The 21552-nt window shown below is 36.8% G+C and overlaps 1 protein-coding gene across 8 annotated transcripts in view; it reads right to left on the bottom strand.

Moving 5' to 3' along the window:
* The window catches only part of LOC100117878 (putative fatty acyl-CoA reductase CG5065), a 267482-nt gene that overhangs the window by 169946 nt on the left and 75984 nt on the right, over positions 1 to 21552 (bottom strand). For all 8 annotated transcript variants that reach the window (XM_031927035.2, XM_032601844.1, XM_032601843.1 and 5 more), the window contains one exon: positions 10523 to 10717. In XM_031927035.2, coding sequence (XP_031782895.1) covers positions 10523 to 10717 — 195 coding nt within the window. The remainder of the gene's footprint in view (positions 1 to 10522; positions 10718 to 21552) is intronic.

Here is a 21552-nt window from a genome sequence, read left to right as displayed (position 1 = left end):
TTTTGTACGTTTTTGTTGGATTTCAGACCTTTTTTACGTTTTATTACAGTTTGTTACATTGTATTACATTTGGTTACGTTTCATTACAATTTATTACAAATCCATTGATCCAGGATTTCATGGGGGTCTCTTCTTTGAAACGATAAATGTAACAATACGTAAAAAAGTATAACAAAATGTAAAAAATTGTCTGTAAGCGTAATATTATATAAGAAAATGGCAACTTTTTTATTTTCTTACTTCTGCGTACATCCTTCTACTTCTTTTTACAATTTCTTATGCATTGTTACATTTTATTATAAAATTAATAATTAAAAAAATATATTAACTATATTAGGCAGTAAAATAACATATCTAATAAAATGTAAAACTCAAGATTAACGTACTGAACGTTTACCTCAAGAACAGTCATTTTTCATTACAAACACACCGCCGTACAGTGGGAGAAAATGGACAAAATTCGAGCCACGCGTCATTGTTAATCGTAGAACCATGATTTTTTTAAAACTCTTTAAATAAGCATCAAGTTTAAGCTACAGGTGCGGAAATTATTGTATCACCTTGTCCTAAACCCATGCGACCCCTAGAAACCAAACCACAAGCAGTCTAACTCATCTATCCCAGGGAACAGCGAGTTAAATCGCTTTATTTTTTCTTAAAATAATTAAGCCACACACCATAAGCCAGCTAATCACCTAAATACCTACCCTAACCCGCTTAACCCCTAGAAACCACCCCTACCAAACCACAAGCAGACTAACAAGCCTAACCCTGGGAACATCGAGTTAAATCGCTTTATTTTTTCTTAAAATAGTTAAACCATACACCATGAGCCAGCTAATAACCTAAATACCTCCTCCTAACTCGCTTAACCCCTAGAAACCACCCTTACCAAACCACAAGCAATAAAACATGGTTTAAAAAAAAATCATTATTCATGTCGATTTTTCACATTGAAATCATTTAAGATTTAATGTTTAGAGCGAAGAAATCGTGTCCTCGAGACTTAAACTTCAGTGTCACAGTTTAAATTTTGAAAAAAAAGGTAAAAGCACATAAAATGGCGGCTAACACGGCAAATTCGTGAAAAATTTCCAGAATTTTTTACTTGAGAATGATAGACTTTAGAAAAAAATTTACTGAAGAAAAAGTTCTTAGATTAAATAAAAAAATACGTTGAAATTCTATCAGAATAATACATACAAATATTGATCATACGATTTTTCGATGGCTAAATGTTTACTTTTTGAATTTATTAGACTATAGTATAATACATACAAATATAATTAAATCTATTGATCATACGATTTTTCGATGGCTAAATGTTTACTTTTTGAATTTATTAGATTATAGTATAATACGTATAAATGTTTATTTTATCATATTGAAAAAAATAAGTTTAAATTTAAATTAAGTTTTCTTCCGTCAAATCTACGAATATTTCTCTTCAGTAAAATTTTGAAATGATAATTCAGTAATTCTAATCCTCAATAAATGTCTCATTTTTGCTAAGTAAAAATTATAAAACATTACAGATATAAAAACTAATATAAATGAAAAACAAAAACAACAAAAAAACCTCTTTGATGACTGCAACCTTGACGTGGTAAAGGGGCTTAAATCTGTTTCAACGCAGATGACTAATAGCAGTTCATTCAACAATGACAGCTAACAAATAATGTGACTAATTTACTTGTAATAATGTCTTGAATTACGTGGTTATACGATTCTGCGTGTTTCCGGTCTGGCCTGTGGAGTGGGTTTTTATTATTTTTAGAAAAAATAAAGCGATTTGTCTCTCTGTTCCCAGGGTTATGTTAGTTAGCCTGCTTGTGGTTTGGTAGTTGTGGTTTCCAGGGGTAGGGGGATGAGTGGTTAGGTGGTTAGCTGGCTTATGGTGTATGGCTTTATTATTTTAAGAAAAAATTAAGCGATTTATCTCGCTGTTCCCAGGGTTAGGTTAGTTAGCCTGCTTGTGGTTTGGTAGGTGTATGGGACAAGTCTACATTAAGGTTCAAAAATAAACTGTGAAATCATTGTTGATCAGATATTATGACTTTATTGAAATCTCCTAACGATCAGGTCCTGGTGTGACCTTCTCTCACAAGTTGTCGCCGAGAACTGACGCTCGTTCGTTCGCTCTCAAGATGCTCGCAGGACTCACAACAAATCCGCGTATACAGTAGCGCGAGCTACTCGTGTGGATAGCGCAGCGAGACTAACTCTAGTCGCGGTTCTCCCGGCCGTCGGCACATCGTTGTCATATCTCGCCAACGCTCTGCCAGGCGGCAACCGCGCTACCTATGCTCTCACTCTCTCTGTCTCTATCTTGCCTCGTTTCTCGTTCTCGCTCGTTTCGGCGCTCGTTGGCAGCTTGCTGAAACAATAATCTTATTACATTTAGTACATAATTGGCCGTTAGACATTTGACGTGCACTTGGCCGTCACAATATATATGCACATATGTGTGAACACATCAGTAATCCCGCTGGTATGTATAGTATGTGGAAAAGCAATATTTGCAGCTAAATTAACGGTCTCAACACTAGCCGTGTGTGGCTAACTTCATGGTCTGAACATGTTGGGCTGAAGAACATCAAACGGATTTGAGCATTTTTGTTGAAACATACTCGTTTATTGTAGAAAAAAGCTGCTTTCTTGCGAATATATCGATTAGAAATCATAGTTAAGCATACAAATGTGATTATACGCCAAAAAATTCAGATACAATAATGTAAATATTTGTATTTATTGAATTAAAAATTCGAAAACCTAATATAGTAGCAAGTAAATAGTGTCGCGGTCGCCGCAGACTTCTAAAATTCGCCTTCGTGGCGCTACCGCGCCACTTGATATATATATATATATATAGAGAGAATATGAGAAGATACATATTATACGCACAATATGTGCATCCTGTATATACACTGCGTATATAAACTCTAGAGAACGGTTTTAGTTTGCCTGAAAAGCGAACACTGCAGTTTTTTTATATCTACTGTTTCCGGATGGTGTCGATGAGTCTATTCTGCTTGATAACGACATCTAGGTAAAGCGCTTGATAGTATTTTGTCTCGGTGGCTGATGATGAGGTCCAGGTCCAGCGCTTCGTAGATTTTTGTATCCAGGTGTCTCCACTTAACAAGACCATGTCTAGGTGGCCAATGTTGAGGTCTAAGTAGTACCTCCGTATTTTTTTTTATTAAGATAGTTTTAATTTTCAAGTAAAATCTCATCTTAGCCTTTTTTCAGTATTGACGGAGTTTATATTTTTTTTCATAGTCTCGCACTTTTATCATACATACAGTTTTTTTATTTTTATTATTGTCTAATTTTTTTGAAATCCTTTAAAAATTAGTAAAATTTTTAAAAGAAAAGTTTCTTAAAAGCTAAAGAACTTGGCAAGTATGAATTAATTTTTATCGTTTATCAAAAATAATAATTTTTTTCTTTTTACATTGATCACAATATAATTTATTGATATAATTATTTTAATTAATGATAAAAATGGCCGAAGAAGTAACGAAATTAAATATTAATATGTCAATTATTTATTTTAAAATCAAGAATTATCAAATTATGTTCCTTAATAATGTTCTTTCTTAAGGTTTTCTTAAGGTCATAGTTAATTTACTGGCGATATTCTAATTTAATATGAACATTGAACATACTTGATGGACCCGTCGATTTACAGTTTTTTATATCTCCCTAACCTTATTAATTGTTATAGCAGAGCCAATTTCTGCATTATTTTCATGGTTTATCTCCCTTTGGCTATAAAAGCTTATTTTATATTTCGGCGCTTGCGGATACTGGACTAAGTAATGAGGACATAGGCTTCCGGAAAGACGAGGGTGAAAATTATGCCTGGTCTTCCTATTACTACATACAAGCTTGCGACTACAAGCGAATACGAAGAAAATAAAGACAAAAAAAAAATTTCCAATGATTAGCCACCACAGCCTGTCGCAGATCTTCGAATATATGCAGCCCATACGATTTGCTTCATTAAGCGTCAGAGTAATTTAAAAATTTGAATGAAAACTATAAATATATCACAGTGCTCGAGGGTTTACTTTTTTTTAATGGTGGCTTGGTGATGGAGTTTATTGTGCCAATTATTCATAACATTCCATTTTGGTCGAGTATTTTATTGTACAGAGTGACTACGGGCTCAAATTATATTCCTGTTCTTCAATAAAATCAAACGCAATTCTAAGATATTTTACTAAGCATCTTGTAGTGTTTTGAAAATTTGTACAAAAACTCAAATTATATAGCACGACAGGCAATCTATTTTATCTCGAAATACATCTCAGCCGTATCACCAAATTAAACCCTTCTGCACACAGAAACAAAAAAAGATCAAACCTCACCTACGCTCGTCACCCATCGCCGTAATACACTCTAAAGACTATTAATCTGATGCATATTCAGCGCTCTCTTCCACACAGAATATCATTTCCGTAAATGTACCTAATTAATCAAAGTTGGATTCTTTCTAATGGTAAAACGTAACCGATCTTCCACGACCTTATTCGTTATATATGATACTGAAACGGGACCAAATTTCCATGACCTACATCAATATTCATAGTGAGCATGAACTCATTAATTAGCGTAGACTATATCATTCACTAAACGAGTACTTTACTAATCAAAACAACAATCTCTGCAAAAGAACATTGTCGAATAATACTCATATTGAGCAAGTTTTACTTGTAATAGTACAACATGACCGTGAAAAAGGTCGTGGAAGGTTGGTCACATTTCATAAATTAAACATGCTCGGAATAAGTATTATTTGACAGTCGTCTTTTGCGGCAATGTTTGGTTTAATACTATGTTAGACATACAGGAAATTATAGTTTAATATAATTCAGAGTTCGTGCTGATTATTAATGTTAATGTGGATTGTGGAAGTTTGGTCCTGTTTCATTATCATATACAACAAGTAAGGTCGCGGAAGTTAGTTTGCGACTTTTCCATAATAGCCTACTTTTACAATTTACGTTTATTTTAATACTATTATGTAAAAATATTTGAAAAGCAATAGGTTGTCTTTAGCAGCGATCGAATTTAGATACAACTATTAGGCAGAAATTATCGGACAACCTTTAAAGTCGCAACCATTTTTTAATTTATTTGAAGGACAAGATCATTTTTTAGCTAATTAATAAAGTATTTCGTTAACAAATTATGAATTTAAAATTCCTTATGTAACATATTCGAATGTAGAAAATAGATTAGATTGATTTATCGATAAACTCTAAAACGACGGGTCCGTCAAGTATTTATAAAAATAAAATAATGAAAAAAAAAAAGAAAATGCACTTACTTTTTAAGCTGTAAAGAACTCTTTAATATACAAAATATTTCCCCACGCCTATCAATTTATACAACTCCTCACGACTTGCAATAGAAGGGCGTTATATTGTAGTTAGATATAGATTAACCTCAAGAATGGTATTCACGCATTCTACATTTGCAGTAATGTAGCTCGTAAAAAGTTTTACAATAAGCGATTAACTTTGTTCTAGTGCGATAGATTGTAAAGCCCTTGAAAAGTCGTTCCGCCTCTTTGTTCTGTATAATAAAAACAGCCGCACTGCTGTCTACCTCGCAGGTTGTTGACTTGTAGAGTTTTCAAAAACTTCTCTAGATCTTCAATTTTTTCGAGTTGATTCATATCGTCAATCGCGTAGAAATCAAACACACCTCCATCATTGTCGTATTCACTGTCGTATTCGTTGACATGATTCGTATTATTAGCACGACGGTCTAAGCATCCAACAGTCGTCTACTTCGTGCAGCATCGTCCGGTCATCCTCTGGACCCCGACACCTACGTTCCTCTGCATCAGAGCGAGGAGCATTTCGACAATTTACTCAGCTGTTTAGCTTTATCTTTCCCTTCTTTTCTTTTCGTTATTTCTAACCTTCTTGAGAATGGTCCTTACCTAGTTGTTTACTGCGTACCGACCATTCTCCGATGTCAAAATAGCTGTCATCATCGACTTCGGTGTCACTCTGGTCTGAAGATAACAGTCGAGTGCTTCACGCTCCATTTGATATCGCAAACCGTCACAAAAGACATGTTCCTCATCTTCGTTAGCGAAGTGTGTGTGCATTAACGATGTGCTTTATAAATATGCTAACAAAGATTTTTCATTAGTCATGTTGTACACTTTACACGCATCTAATAATTTTTCTCTAAATCGAGCAAACGTAAAAAAGTTTAATTTTGCCTTCTTCCAGAGAAAGCTTTAGAACAGTGAAATTTTTTACTTTATCAAAAATAGGTTAAAAATTAGACCTGAGATTTCTGGGGGTTGAAATATGTGTCTTTAGAAAATATCCTATTCGCCCGCCTACGCATGATACACCCCTTTTATACTTGTTGAGATATGAGTAATTTCTATGCTACATCGAACTAGCCTGTGCAGAGTATAGACTGTATAGAGTATTTCAGCAGGTATGCGCGCGGAACTATAGCAAGCGTGAGAGTCGAGCGCGCGGCAGCGATAACTATAGATATAGTACGAGCTATACGTTCGAACTATAGCAGAGAAGCAGCTCGAATGCAAAGAGCGTAAGATCGCACCGTAGAGAACGAGAGCACATGTTGTGCGTATCCGTCGACAGCTATGTAATCCTTGATTGTATTAAATAAACAATGGCAGATTAAAGATATTAAAGAATAATCTGATAAAGTGATGTGGCATTGTATTTTTCTCTCAAACCGGACCTCACATGATGAATCCTGAGATTTCTGAGAGTTGAAAGATGTGTCTTTAAAAAATGTCCTATGCGTCCGCTTATGCATGATACACCCCTTTGATACTCATCCTTTTTGGTAATTCTACTCTTATAACTACCATCCCTCTTCTTTACCTGACACCCCATTCTTATAACTATATCTTGTCTATATCTATGTAAATTTTGGCGATATTCTTTAGGCAGCTTTTAATCCTTATGTATAATCCTTATGTTCTTGAGATATAAAACGAAGTGAAATGTTTGTTTACTTTTATTCCTAGAATCTTACAGCCAATTGCCGAACAACTTTATTGATTTTAAATTCAAACGTGCAATAAAATTTGTTTACTTTGTGTATTATAAATTTGATAAAAAGCCAGAAGGAAGTTAGGTACCAAGGACTTGGCATCGGTTTTATGTCGAGATTTTTGTTATTCAATACAAAATATTAATACATGATATTGGCCTTATAACGTTGGTTATTCGTACTCGCAAAACTTTACTCGGCTAACACAGACACACGAACGGTACAGGAGAGAAGGTGATTCGGGGATAGACAGAACTCCTCACGTTAGCAACAAGATGGTTTCATTTAAACATTAAGCACACCTCTATTTTCCTTCACAACTTTAATACTTTAAATTACACCGCAGTTTACATTATCGCACCGCTAAAAGCAAGCTCATAGGTAGCCAACAGACAACCAAGCTGCCAAAAAAGGCAATATAGTCCAGCAAAGATAACCACAAGACAGCTAATTTCCGAGAATGACGCCAAACGTGGCTCTCGCGTTTCCCAAGTTCTGGTTGTATCCTGCACACTCACACTCTCCGTGTATTTTCTGTTCCGTTTTGCCCAATACAATTTTACAATTGCCACCGAGACCAACCTAACTAAGCGCGAATACTGCAGACGCTGTTCAGCAACTAAACTACTTGAACTCTTATCTGCGTTTGACGACTTACGGCGAGACTCACAAATATATGACAATTTAATCAAATAGCACAATCCCCTCAAAACTAATCTTTTATCCAGCGACATCTGGTGCCCGAATTTACGTAGAGCAGATAACCACAGATAGATAGTCGCGCACGACGAAGTCCTAGTCGAATAAAGATTTTTGCGTTCGCGACCTGAATCGGGTAGCTACGTACCCGCGAAATGAGTTTTGTCGGAAGCAACTCTGAAATGATATACTAAACCTTGCTCCTTGTAGACCCGGAAATACCCAAGATAACTATAGGAACTTCACACTTTGAAATACACTATGAAGATCTCTTAGAGCTGCTGTAGACTCGTGCGTTTCGGATCAGCCAGGGCAGGAGAGGCCCAGCTTTCCTGTGCTGCCACAGTGGCGTATTCGCCTATTGGTTGCCGCAGCGTGGGACTGCTGTCTTACTTGCTTTCGCTTTCTTAGACTCGCAACTGTTGAAGCAGATGCCCACAAAATTTTAATTCTCACTAGTCGCTAGACGGCCAACACTCGCAGATGGCCCAGAGTTTATTCCTTGTGTTACGGGACCCGAAAAAATTAGATGCTACTGACATCAGAGCCCTTGATTCGAGCATACACTAATTAATCTCGAGCGCGATACGCAGCAGTTTTTCTCCCCAAAGCTCTATAGAAGAACTGTAGCACTGCTTCAGCTGCTTCAGATGTTATAACTCACCCGTAGGTTCTCTCGCACAAACCTCTGTATACCCGCAACCCGCCTGACAGCGCTGCATGCGCCACAGCGCGCCCGCTACACCACTAGTATCGTGCGCAGCCGCTACGTGGCTGCTGTACTCCCCAAAGCAAAGTGGCGTTTCGGAAAGCATATAAGCGGGCCGAATCCAGGCCGAGGTATCCCCCACCCCGCATCAGACTGCGTGAGTGGGAGCACGGAGCCAAGACTTCTTGCACAACCCATTCAAGACACAATAATTGATCCAAGCAGTTAATTTTAACCATTTGGCCCTTAAATAAAAGCTTTTTTCTTCTACTTTCAAAATTTAGATTCAACATTTTACTAGTTTTATCAGCTATATATATATATATATATGCCCATCAATTATGGCTGTTTTTTGATTTTTTCATTGCCATATATATAGCTGATGAAACCAGTAAAATGTTTGATCTAAATTTCGAAAGCAAAATTAGAAAAAAGAGCTTTAATTTGAGAGCCGAATGGTTAAAATTGACGGCTTGGATACAAAATTATAAGGATTTTAAAAATGGGAAAAATCGCTGATTTTCGTAAAAAATCCAAATTTTCTTAATTTTTCGCAATTTTCAAGCCTTGACAACTTTATACCTAGGCAACCATTTTTAACTCACCTGCCCTCAAATTAAAGCTTTCTTCTAATGCTTTGATCGTATTAAGACACAAGTTGGTCTGGTAGGTGTGCCCTAAATTTGAATTTTGTTCACTTGGATTTGAACATATATAGATATATATTGTCAGATATTTCGGCAATACACTTTTTTTTGGTTCCCTATTACAGAACGAACAAAATGAGCCCTTATAGAGTCATTTTAGTCGTAATTTTGAGTAAATCAAGACTGTTGATCACTATTTCGGCTTTTTCGCCCACTGTGCGACGCCTTGCGATGCGCGAGTCGTTCCTTCAGTGCCCTGTCGGAATGTTGACTCTTCTTTGACTACGCCAATTTCGTCTATCGTCCTGTCTCGTTTCTCCTTTTCCTTTGCGAAAGCTGGCAGCAACCAGAGGTCTAATTTTCTTTTTCGCAAGCGGCTCTTCCTCTCAAGCGCCGTTCATTCAAAATGAAACAGACGCAAATTAATACATGTATATAAATACATTCATACGACCTTAGGACGCTCTGCCCAGACCGCTCCTGGACTGATTGTCACATGTGAAAATGTTACGCCTAAATCAATATTTTCGATCAAAATTAATGATGGCCATAAATAACTTAATGTGTTTCCAAAGCTTAATATGTTATTTAAGTATTCAAAAATTTGTATAGAGGTTTGCTGAATCTAGAAGTCGCCCGAGCAAAGCGAGGGTGACAACCTCTTGAGTGAAGAATCAACTTTTTGCAAGTGTATCGAACGTTATTTCTCGATACAGGGGATGGAAAATGTTCTTGAACGCACGCAGAGCGTGCGTAAATGTGCATTTTACGCACACTGTGTAGAGAAATATTTTTTGTAACACAAGCACAATTTTTGCGTTTTTCTGACCTATTAAGCGGGACTAAAGTAACTTTTTCAGACCAGCGAAGGAAACATAATTTTAGCGGGCATTTTCAATTTTTTTTTGCCCGAATATGCGGGCAAAAAAAGTGAAAAGCTCCCACTGAAATATTTTAAAGAAAATGGGCAATAGTTTACATCAAATATACGTATATGTGTTTGTTTATATGTTTATGTACATAAACGCGGAAATCAGTTCATGCGTCACAAAAAATATGGTGTGCACCAAGGGCTAAGTGGGCTTTTCGGCCTCGTGTGGGTGCAGTACTCGTCTACCGCTCGTAAACGCCCTTGCCTTTGGCTCAGGCCAACTCGAATTGATTCGTACTGCAAACTCCACACTCGGCCTAAAAAAGCCCACTTTACGGTACACAATATACTATTTATAAACATGAAATATTTCTACAAAACTGGGAATTCAATTGCAGAGCCAAAAATAGTATCTTTTGGCATACAATTAAAATAAGCATTATTATTATATATTGAGATGGAGAAAATTAGAAGAAAAAAGGGCTAAGGGGGAGGAAGCTTTAATGTATGAAAAAATTTATAAAAACAAACCGTATTCATTAACACAGCATCCTTTAAGTTAGATTCCAGCCTTAATGTTGCTGCACAATGAAACACAACATTTAATTTTTCCAATATTTTCTTATTTTCATCACTCAATCCTAGATTTGGTAAAGTTATATCTCCAGGAATAGCTATAACTTTATTAACGACATCTGGTTTGGATTCTCTAATTCTGCTAAACATCTGAATCATATTTTATTCATATTATTATAAATTATAAATAAATTGTTCTAAAAAATTGTTTCATTGTTATTTTGTTTGCCCTACTTAAAGTACTAACGTACTTTTTTTTAATTAATTTAATTACGAGTTTAAATAACGTCATTCAAACACTTAATCGTTTATTTTCGTTAATTTCAAGTTCTAGTAAAAAATAATCATATCTATTGGTTACCTAATGTTACTTTGTAACTGTAACGTCCTTGCTACGTAATATTGTTACGTAGCAATGACTATAAAAAAATTTCTAAAGGGAGTAATATGTACTGCCCAACGAATTTTTTAGTTTATTTTTCGCGACGTCAATAGCGATAGCTTTTATTGAAAGTTACTTGCATGACCTCCTACACAAAGTCATGCATAAATTTACGCACGGCACTATGCAGGCAAAAATATATATGTTGCTATAGTTTTTAAATTTCTAGCTCTGGCGAGATGTATGCAATAACCTCAGAAGAGATCTCTGCGGAGCAATCTGCAGAAATATCTGTACATTTTTTTCGAAAAAGTATATTTGAACTGCGCGAATTATTTGTAGAATTTTTTGCTAGGTGTTTTATACATTAACGTGCGTACTGGCGTACTGCATGTAGGTTTGCATTAAGATTTTATGCAGACGTTTTCTACCTGACATGCTCCAGAAATGTCGACTAGTCTACCAACAGACAAACATGTACGTTTTCTTGTACCTCATCCTGCACATCAACCTTTATGCTCGTGTACAAAAATGTGTGTACAGATTTCTGCAAGCTGATGTGCAGGTTTTTGAAGTGAATACTTCTATAGGCTCGCCAAGTACACATTTTACTGAGGAGTGAATTGGCGAGCGGCGATCGTCACGAAAGCAGTGGCAGCTCTCTCCCCCCACCATGCACACTTCGGCGCGTATATTAGCGTGCTCGGACAGCTCAATTCTCCCCTTACATTGGGAGATTAAATTTGGTTCGCGCGCTTAAAGGTTAACAAAGATGGCGGCCAGAAAGTCTCCGAAATACACAGGACTCTTATGGAGCTTCATTAAAGAAAGTAGAAATATAAACTTTTACACGATAAAAAATCTTGTCAGCGTCCTTACACACTACGTGTGAATAGAGTGAGGCTACACCGTCGTCAAGAAACATGATAGAAGGCCAGAACGTTATAAATTCTGGCATGATTAACATGTTTGGTTCTCCGTAAAAGCTCCATAAAAAATTGAGCTATATTCATTAGTTTTACAAACAAGTTCTATGAAATCTAAGCCATATCTGGTTACGGGTATATTGTTACTAAAATGAAAACGATAAAAATGACGTAGAAGTGGTAGTTGAAAAATGGACTGTTCGTACTCTTGCTTAGATACTCAAAATTTTTTAAAGTCAATTTAAAGAGAATGTAAATAAAACTGACCTTAACAACTACTTGTTTGTTTACTCTTAATGGTGCCATTTATACTTAGGAGAGAGTCTACCCTACCCTTCTCTGTTTATCCAAAGAGCCTTTCATTTTTCAAGGCACTTTGAACAAACAGAGTGACGGAGAGACTTTTTAAGTTGTTCACTGAGACTGATGTGAGGGGGGGGGGTTTCCCCTATAACAGTGTCTTGATACACACACACACATGCACACACGCACGCACACACTCACGAGGGGGGAGGCTGTATCCCTATGTGGCGCGTCCTCAGCCTTGCCAAAATAATACAGGAAGATACTAAGGAGGTTCCCCCCTCCTCAAGCGCCCATTTTTAGAGTTTGTTAGAGTTAAAAATTAAACATATACATTAGAACTAACTAAGAACGTTTCTGCAACGTTGAAGCGCAAATTAAGATAACTTGAAGTTTGCCAGAGATGTTTTAAAAACGTTCCAGAAACTATGTAACAGTAACGATTCTACAGAAACGTTTCTTCAACGCTTCTAAAACGTTGACTGAGCAACAAAAAAGTGGACCTTTAAAGGTTTCTGAAACTTTTCTAACGTATTTTGAAACTTCAGTGGAACGTTTTCAAAACCCCGTTGCAGATACGTTTCTCCAACAGACGTTGCTATGTGGGTTCTGAATCAAATAATTGCTAACTGAAAACTTGAATAATATATTGATCACATACAAACCATTCTTGTGTACTTACTACGTATTTACCATGCCTGTTTCATAAATATTAAACTGAGCCCATCATTGAACATAACAATTTTAAGTTTGTGTTATATTATGTTTGCAAAAATATTGTTATAAACTCGACGTACTTTGATTAATTTCACTTTATTTTTAATTGACATACATACATACTATTACATTACATTTGTAACTCATTACAAATTATGTTATTAACATGCACAGAAAAATAATCAAACTCGCGCAACCTTTTAATTTTTTGTGTATATCATTACAATCAAGTGGCGCGGTAGCGCCACGAAGGCGAGTTTGAGAAGCAGACGAAGCCGCGACGCTCGTGACACTATTTACTTCTATATTGATGTCCGGATTTTTCATTATACAAAAAAAAAAAATACTTATCATTACTGTTGGTAAGTTTTTCGGCCCATTAGAATGTTTTCTGTGCTATACTATGATTTCCAACAAAAATATTAGTGAAAAGGCTGCTTATTTTTATAATATGTGAGTGATAATCCACAAATGCTGAAATTATGTTTTTCTTCTTCAGCTCGAAATGTGAAAGGACCGTTAAGTTAGCCGCCAGAAGTGTTAGGACCGTGAAGTTGGTCGCAAAGCTATACACAGATGAAAATTGCTTTCTCAAGAAAATATAATAATATATTACGATATTTAGAATTAAGAGGTTGCCGGTGCATACTTTGCATTCCGGAGCTGTAACAGTAACTAGCTAGCCACGGTAGCCGATGACAAGGTTCAGGTTGTTTTCAGTGTCTTGGTATAAAAATCATTCATGTACGGTATCTAGGTGTACAGGGTGCCGATGACGACTTCTAGGTGGTGCGCTCCATGGTTTTTGGTGTCTAGGTAAATAAATCATACGAGGGCGGTGTCTAGGTGTACAGGGTGGTCAATGTCGAGGTCTAGGTGATGCGCTCCGTGGTTTTTGTTGTCTAGGTAAATAAATAAATCATACAAGGACGGCGTCTAGGTGTACAGAGTAGCCGATGACGAGGTCTAGGTGTAGAAATAATTCAAGGATTATGTATATCAGAACAATCAGTAATTTCATGTTAGTGATAAAAATGTTACAAAAAAGCTGTGGTCGAAAGATGCTGAAGATGCTTATATTTTATTTTTACAACGTTGAATATGAAATACTCAAAAATATTTACGAAAAAGGATTGAAATCTCTAAAAAAATCAACTTTTGAAAACGTAAACGGTTAGGCGAGTTTGATATATTCCGCAACGAAATTGCAGACAGAAAAGAACTGAGATCAACCAAACAAAGTCATGTTTATTATATCGTAATGAAGCAAGGAACAACTCTCAATATAATTACTACGTAACTTGTCATGCCCGTTTCATTTTGTTTTTTGGTGAACAATTAAAATTTTCTGTTTCTATATTAGAACGTCATACAAACACCATAAGTACAATGAAATGGGCATGGCAAGTTAAGTAGTAATTATCTTGAGAGTTGTTCCTTGCTTCATTACGATTAAATATAATAAACATGACTTTGATTGATTGATCTCAGTTCTTTTCTGTCTGCAATTTCATTGCGGAATATATCAAACTCACCTTTTACTTTTTTAAAAATTAATTTTTTTTAGAGTATCATTTTCTTTAAATTTTTCTTGGAGCTATGAACATTTATACCCAACATCAACCGAGCGACGTTAGGAGTGAGGTGACCTTGCTAGTAAAATATTAAAAACTATATAATCAAATACAAATACTAATATATGGAATAATTATACCCAATTTTACAGAAAATGTTATTAGAAACTGTAATAGTAACCGAAGCAAAAGGCTACACTAAAGGCAATTTAAACTTTAAATTAAATTTGCAACATTATTCGACCATAACAGTCTTAGTAAATGCTGATGTTGTGAGTAATTTGAAGCCGCCAAAAATAAAATTTCAAGTAATACCAACAAAAAGAGGATTAATTAGTACATATATTATGTAGATTAAAAATGTTTCTTTAGCATAAAATATGAATTATAATATTATTAAAATTATAATATTATTAATTATCTCCAAGAAAGCGGTAAAGTTATTGAAACAATTTACTTAAGAGTACATATATTTTTTCTATATGTTTGAATGTATAACTAAATATACTTTAGCTTTATTAGTCTTCAATTTTGAAATATGAACAAAATAAATTTTAATTTACTTAATGTAATTATTATTATTAGTATAATTATTATAACTTACAGGAAAAAAGTTACATTTTAAGGATAAAAGATGACGAACAAATTTTAATTAATGAAAAAAAAGAGAGCGACTCCATCCCGAGTTCAGCGGAAGCTGACTCAAAACGGAGAATATTACATTGTGCGCCGACGTTCGGACGTAACAAAACGAACTTATCGTCATCAGAGTCTGAGTCAGAGTCACTTACAACCTACATCGATAAAAAAATATGGGACTTGATATAATATTAGAATTCTACATACACTTACTTGTTCCTTTTCCACAACGTATCCCCGCAAGAACACTACCCACCCATGCCATAAGTTCAATGAACTCTTTAAAAGCGGCCAATATGAAAAAGATTGTGTTGTTCTTTGTAAAAGCTTGTAACACTTCGATAAATAATTTTTCTTAGTTATAAATTTTTAACAAAAGAATTGCAAATCGAATTATCTACAAAATCAAAAAATAGCAAAAAGGCAGAGCAATGATTTTTTCAGTAGGCGCTATAATTCATTATTGCATTCTACATGCTCAATTTTCCGAGTTCATAGTTTTTTAAGAGAGTGACCTCTCTATTATATTAAAATCTCATTTCATCCCCTATTATATTAAACAGAAATCCATTTTGGCGTTCTTTGTTTCTCCATTTCTCAGGTTCTCCTGTTTTCCGGTTCACCAGTATTCCGATTTTCCGAGTTCATAATTTTTTATGAATTAAAGTGACCTCTCTATTATATTAAAATCTTATTTTAATCATCAATTAATTAACAACCTTGCGCAATAGCATCGACTTAAAGGTAACGATTTCAGACCCGTCTCACCGATCGCCAAAACGAACAGCGCCCCTCCATTGAAACCCATAAAGTCAATATATGCACAAGGTTGTGGTTATTGAATTTATTAAACAGACTTTAAATGGAAAGTAATATAAATAATAACCTGCGCGGACTTCAAAAAATTTCTGTTTATGATACTAAATTATCTATGACTCTGATTATGACACCGCTTTAAGAGGTCAGAGCAGAATGAACTATCAAACAAAATTTTTAACGCTATTTGTACATATTTTCGCGCATGCGCAGACGTCATTGATCAATAACACGAGAGTATTTATATAAGTAGTAAGTAAGCCGGTATGGGAAGACATAACAAATGACGTCATCACTGGCGCCTCCTTATCTTATAAATGTAAACAAGTAATAAAGATAAGGTATCATGTTTGTTTATACAAACAAGTAATTAACATTATCTTTATTACATGTAATATAGATAATTTTAATTAATTATTTATGTAAACAAACAATACCTTGACTTAATTATTTGTTTATATTGATAAGATAAGGATACGATAGTAATGATGTCATTTGTTGTCTCCACACACCAAGTTAGTAAATAAAAGAATCATTTCTTACAATATATAATGGTTTTTATTATAAAAAAATTATTTATTTGAATTATCATAAACAATGTAAATCCAATCACACATGTGTACACATACGTACAATTACGCGAGCGCACACACACACACTCAATCGTGACCACGCTGTGTCGTTCGTATTGTATAAATTTCGAATGTATCTTATCGTCAGCTAACGCACGAGGAATACTAGCTTCTTACACTGCGCTCTCTCCCACTCCCACGCACACACTGTCTTACGCACACGCTCTCTTTTCTCCCTCTCTCCTTCTCTCTCTCACGCACAAGCTTTCCTTTTCTTTCTCTCTCTCTCTCTCTTACACACAAGCTTTCCTTCTCTCTCTCTCTCTCGCTCTCTCTCTCTCGCTCTCTCTCTCTCTCTCTCGCTCTCTCTCTCTCTCCCTCTTCACTCCTTTTTTTCTTACGAACATACTCTCACACATCACTCCTTACTCTTAATTACTAATCTAGTCACACACACACACACACACATACACACACACACGTACGAGTAAATATAATTAGTGATAAAACTTACACGTTCACTATACACTATACACTCACACACAAACAAAAAATATCACTATACGACGTCAACTGTCTCGTCTTCTTCACTTGCTTCTATCTTCATGACGACAGGTTTTTCCAGGTCAGCTAAGTCATCGGGAGATGCAGGTGAGTCAAACTGAAAAAATTCTTCTCCTATATCGATTTGCATGGCGGCATCGTCCACGGCCTCCACCTCCACTTCCTCCGCTTCCTGCGCTTCCTCTTCCTGCTCCTGTCTTTTCGCGATTTCCACCATAGCAGCATCTTCATTGGTATGCACCTGTGTAAAGATACACACAATTAACTTATTATGACAAATAAAAGATATTTACCTTACGAACTAACCTGCTGCTGCACCAACTCCTCGGCAACCACCTCCGTCGCATCCCTCTTCGCTATTCCTACGCTGCAACACCACAGTTCTCTTCTGCTGCACGTCGTACAGCGTCACGCCCTGCACTCCGTGCAGTACGTCCAGCGTGTGCGTATGGTCATACGCTTCATCACCCGCGCACACACTTCACATACATCCCCAAGCTTAGGGATGTAGTAATTGACGGGGCCGATGGAAGGTGAACTTTTCATGATGTGCAGCGTGCGTTTGATTTCTTCACGCTCCTCATACAGCTCAGCATACTTATCGCGGTGCTGCTGTATGAGCCGCGACGTACGCTCCATCCGTGATTTTAGGAGAGAGCATTTCTCCTCCAACTGACGTAAAACAACACTTTTCACAGACATCCTAGTGGAACTACGATCAACTTGGAACTGACGACTGTAGTCGAAGCAGTCATCTGTAGGGCTTAGGAGGAGAAGGAGGGACGAAGGAGAAAAATTTATATTTGTGCTGATTATTGTTCGATACCGCACGTGTGCTCGTACACCCGATACCCGAACGAGCTGGCTGACGCGTTGTGCAGCGAAATGCTTGACGGATACGGGATACTTTTTACGAGCGCGAGAGAGCATAACCTTTGACTCTCAAGTGCTATTCGCAGGAAGTTGATATTTTTTAGTATCCACTTGTCGCTATGAGTCTTAGCAGGCGATACCTATACAGCGGAGATGAATTAGTGTGACAAAACAACTATACATGTTTGATACTGCTTGCTGCTCGACGAACACGGGATACTTTTTTTTACGATTGTGTGTGTGAGAGAGAGAGAGAGAGAGAGAGAGAGAGAGAGAGAGAGAGAGAGAGAGAGAGAGAGAGAGAGAGAGAGCATGATCTTTGACTCTCGACTGCTCTAAGCGTGAACTTGATATTTTTAGTATCTATTCGGCGGCAAGAGTCTTTGCAGTCGATACCTATGCGCGGAAAAAATGGATCAGTGTGACAAAACAACGGTTCAGAGTAATCTCAAACGTAATTAACACGTGGATTCTCAGAGCCGTATACTTGATACTGCTTGTATGAGAATCGCTATGGTCATCGCTTGCACAGGAAGTCGAATGCTATTAAATGTGATAGAGCATTGCTTTCAGCCGCCTTGTATCGTGCGAGAATCGTCGACGGTATCATTATTTCAGATTGTTATGCACCTTGGACCCATGAGAGCGTAGGTAATATAATACCTATTAATCAGTCGATCCTCTTACCGTGTAAGTGGCATTCGGCGAAATTTTGATACTCGCGAATGATAAAGCTGAGGCAAAACTTATCACAGGATGTTATTATTTGCGCTTTATACTGTTGCGCGAGTCCACACATCCTCCCACTAGCAAGATGTTTTTTATACTATATAAACCCTACGTTGACCTCAGGAGCTCAGTAGTCATGAGAGTAGTTGCATTAAATCAAGAGCTCGCAAACATGTATAACGTAGCCGAGGAGTCTTTACGCAGTGTAGTGCTTCGCATCGAGGGCAATCTTCAAGCAAATAGTGTTGTTAGACGCAGGTGTACAAGAAGCTGGTGTCTACGCGTGAAACGCATGATTACGTGCCAATTATGCCGCGAGTTTTCACGTCTTTTACGATGCTGTGGGCCACGGAAAATTGCACAGCTTCATAAACTCATTTTAAAAAAATGCAACTTAGCTGTACGATGCGCAGCAGAATTTTGTATGCAATAGAATTTTGCGCATTTACCTGTGTTGACGCGGTTAATGACAGCATTCGAGGAGAATAATGGTGAGTACATTTTCATTGATTGCAATTTTTCTGCACTATATCGCATTGTCATTAATAAAAATCAAACAGCGCTTGTACTTGGCAACGAGGTAAACGGTGCCACAGCTGATAGCGTCGTCTGCTGCTGCTACAAGCTCTGTTTCATTCACTCGCGCACGCGCGCGCATATACACATTCGTAACGCAGTGTCGTCTGCTCTTGCCGTAGAACGCGTCGACTGCTACGTATGACGCCTAGTGTTTTCAAGTCGTCTGCTTCAGCGCTAGGGATATTAGCTTCTTACATCTGACATATTACATAGCATGCGATGCGTATCTCTCTATCATTACAGTAATATAACGTATAATTATAAAATCAAAGAATATACATCCGCTATATTCTATGACAGTGAGAATACTTTTTTAAACAACTGTTTTTATCGCTATACTTCTTGCTTTTTTTATTAAAAAATGTGTAATCAAATATCGGTTAATATTTTGTTTTAATTCATTCGACATCAAAGAGATTTTAATATTCATGTGTTGTATGCATCACTACCTTCGAATACATATAACGTTTATTATAAAAAGTAAGCTCTGTATTTTTAACATAAAATTGTTTTACATTTCAGTGTTAGAAAATTTGTTAGCCGAGATAACCTCTGATGAAGATGATGATTATATTACAGAATACACATCAAGTGAAAATGTTGAACCTACGTCATCGGATGAAGGTGAGGAGGAGGAGGAGGTGAAGGAGGTGGAGGAGGAAGAAAGAGAGGCAAGTGAGACAGAAGAGGAGGATGCAGCGCAAGCGGGGAATGCTGTAGCAGATGTACAGTTTGTACCGGCTGAAATGGTGGGGGTGAGCGCTACCGATGCACACGGAGAGGAGTTGCGGACGGAGGAGAGCGAAGCCGTAAGGAGAGAAGCAGCAGCAGCGGTGGCTGCGGCGCCTGCAGCGGTGCGTCTTCAGGTAAATGAGGCGATGGAGGAGGAATGTGAAGCAGTAGAGAGAGAGAGAGAGCGCAGAATGAGCACGATGCTAGAGCGGAAGAGGCTGAAGATGTACCTGCCAATAGGAATTCTCAGCGCATGGCTAATGTTGACCACCTTCTTGCCACATGTACAGAGCCAACAGCTGCTGCTAATAATATTCTACAGCGCTTGATGGAACAAGCAGCTAATGAAAGCGAGAATATTATTGAGTATGCGCAGCATCCATGTGTCAAAAGACGGCAACAAATCCTCGACTTTTTGGCCCGGCCAGTAGAACCCGAAGAAATGCGGTACACAAGAAGAAGCGCTGGGGGATTGGTCACCGAACATTTTTTTAACCAGAGAAATCCAAGAGATCGTCAAATTAATGAACGTGAGTATTATGCTGTATTTAAATATACATTTTTCTTGAAATAAATTCTTATTTTTAAATATTATTTAAGTTATTCGACGTGGTCTCGAAGGATTTGTTAAGTACCCCAGGGCTTTGAAACAAGATATCATGCGTATCATGTATGTTCGAAGAGCACAAGAAATACGTTGGTTTTTCAATGCTTGTAAAGATAAAAATTCCATACTCTTAGACACTGAAAATTTACCTGAAGTGTTTAATCGCCTGGGACAGAGTTTTTCAGGACCACCAGAAGAATAATTTAAAAATAAGAAAGTGTAAAATAGGGTATTCAAATATTTTGTATTCAATACATTTTTTCAGAACATAATCACTCTGACCATTCATCTTGTTCTTCTTCTACAACCATTTTTCCCTTATCTACATCATCTTCGAACACCAATACTTCTGTAGAATCGCAGGATTACGAGGCCGATGAAAGTGATTTTTCTATTCAAGTTGGTAGAGGACAAAGAAGAAGAGTGGAAAATTCAAGCAGCAGTAATGATCATTTGTCTGACTACGAACAAGAGTATAATCAGCCCAGTGAGGTGCATGAGGAGGTGGAGGAGGAGATCGGCGAGGAGGAGGATGAGGAGAGAAGCGAAACAGACGATAATATGAATTATCATGGAGTCGATGAGGAAGGAGATGAGGATATCCAGCCTCCTGATAATTGTTTTGATATTTTCCAACAAAATTCGCATTATATATGTAAGTATAAAATAGAAGGTAGACGTATTGTGCTAAAAATAAGATCTCCACCGGAGGATAGATCTATAAATCCGATAGTTTGGTTGGAATTAATTATTCGCGATATTTATTCTTATATAATTTCATTATGTAATGAAAACGACATGATTGGTGTCTCCGTTAGTAGTTTAAATTTTGCCCAAGGCCCGGGTGGGTTATCTTTACGATTAGTAAATAATTTTTTTTACAATGATTTATGGAATTTAATAAGCGGATTAGCTCAGAGTAATGAGGATTTTCAAATAGATGAGAGCTTTATTCTAACATTAACACTTGTT

Source organism: Nasonia vitripennis (assembly GCF_009193385.2).
Source record: "Nasonia vitripennis strain AsymCx chromosome 3 unlocalized genomic scaffold, Nvit_psr_1.1 chr3_random0009, whole genome shotgun sequence".
In the NCBI taxonomy this organism is placed as follows: Eukaryota; Metazoa; Arthropoda; class Insecta; order Hymenoptera; family Pteromalidae; genus Nasonia; species Nasonia vitripennis.
This window is presented reverse-complemented; position numbering and strand designations above follow the sequence as displayed.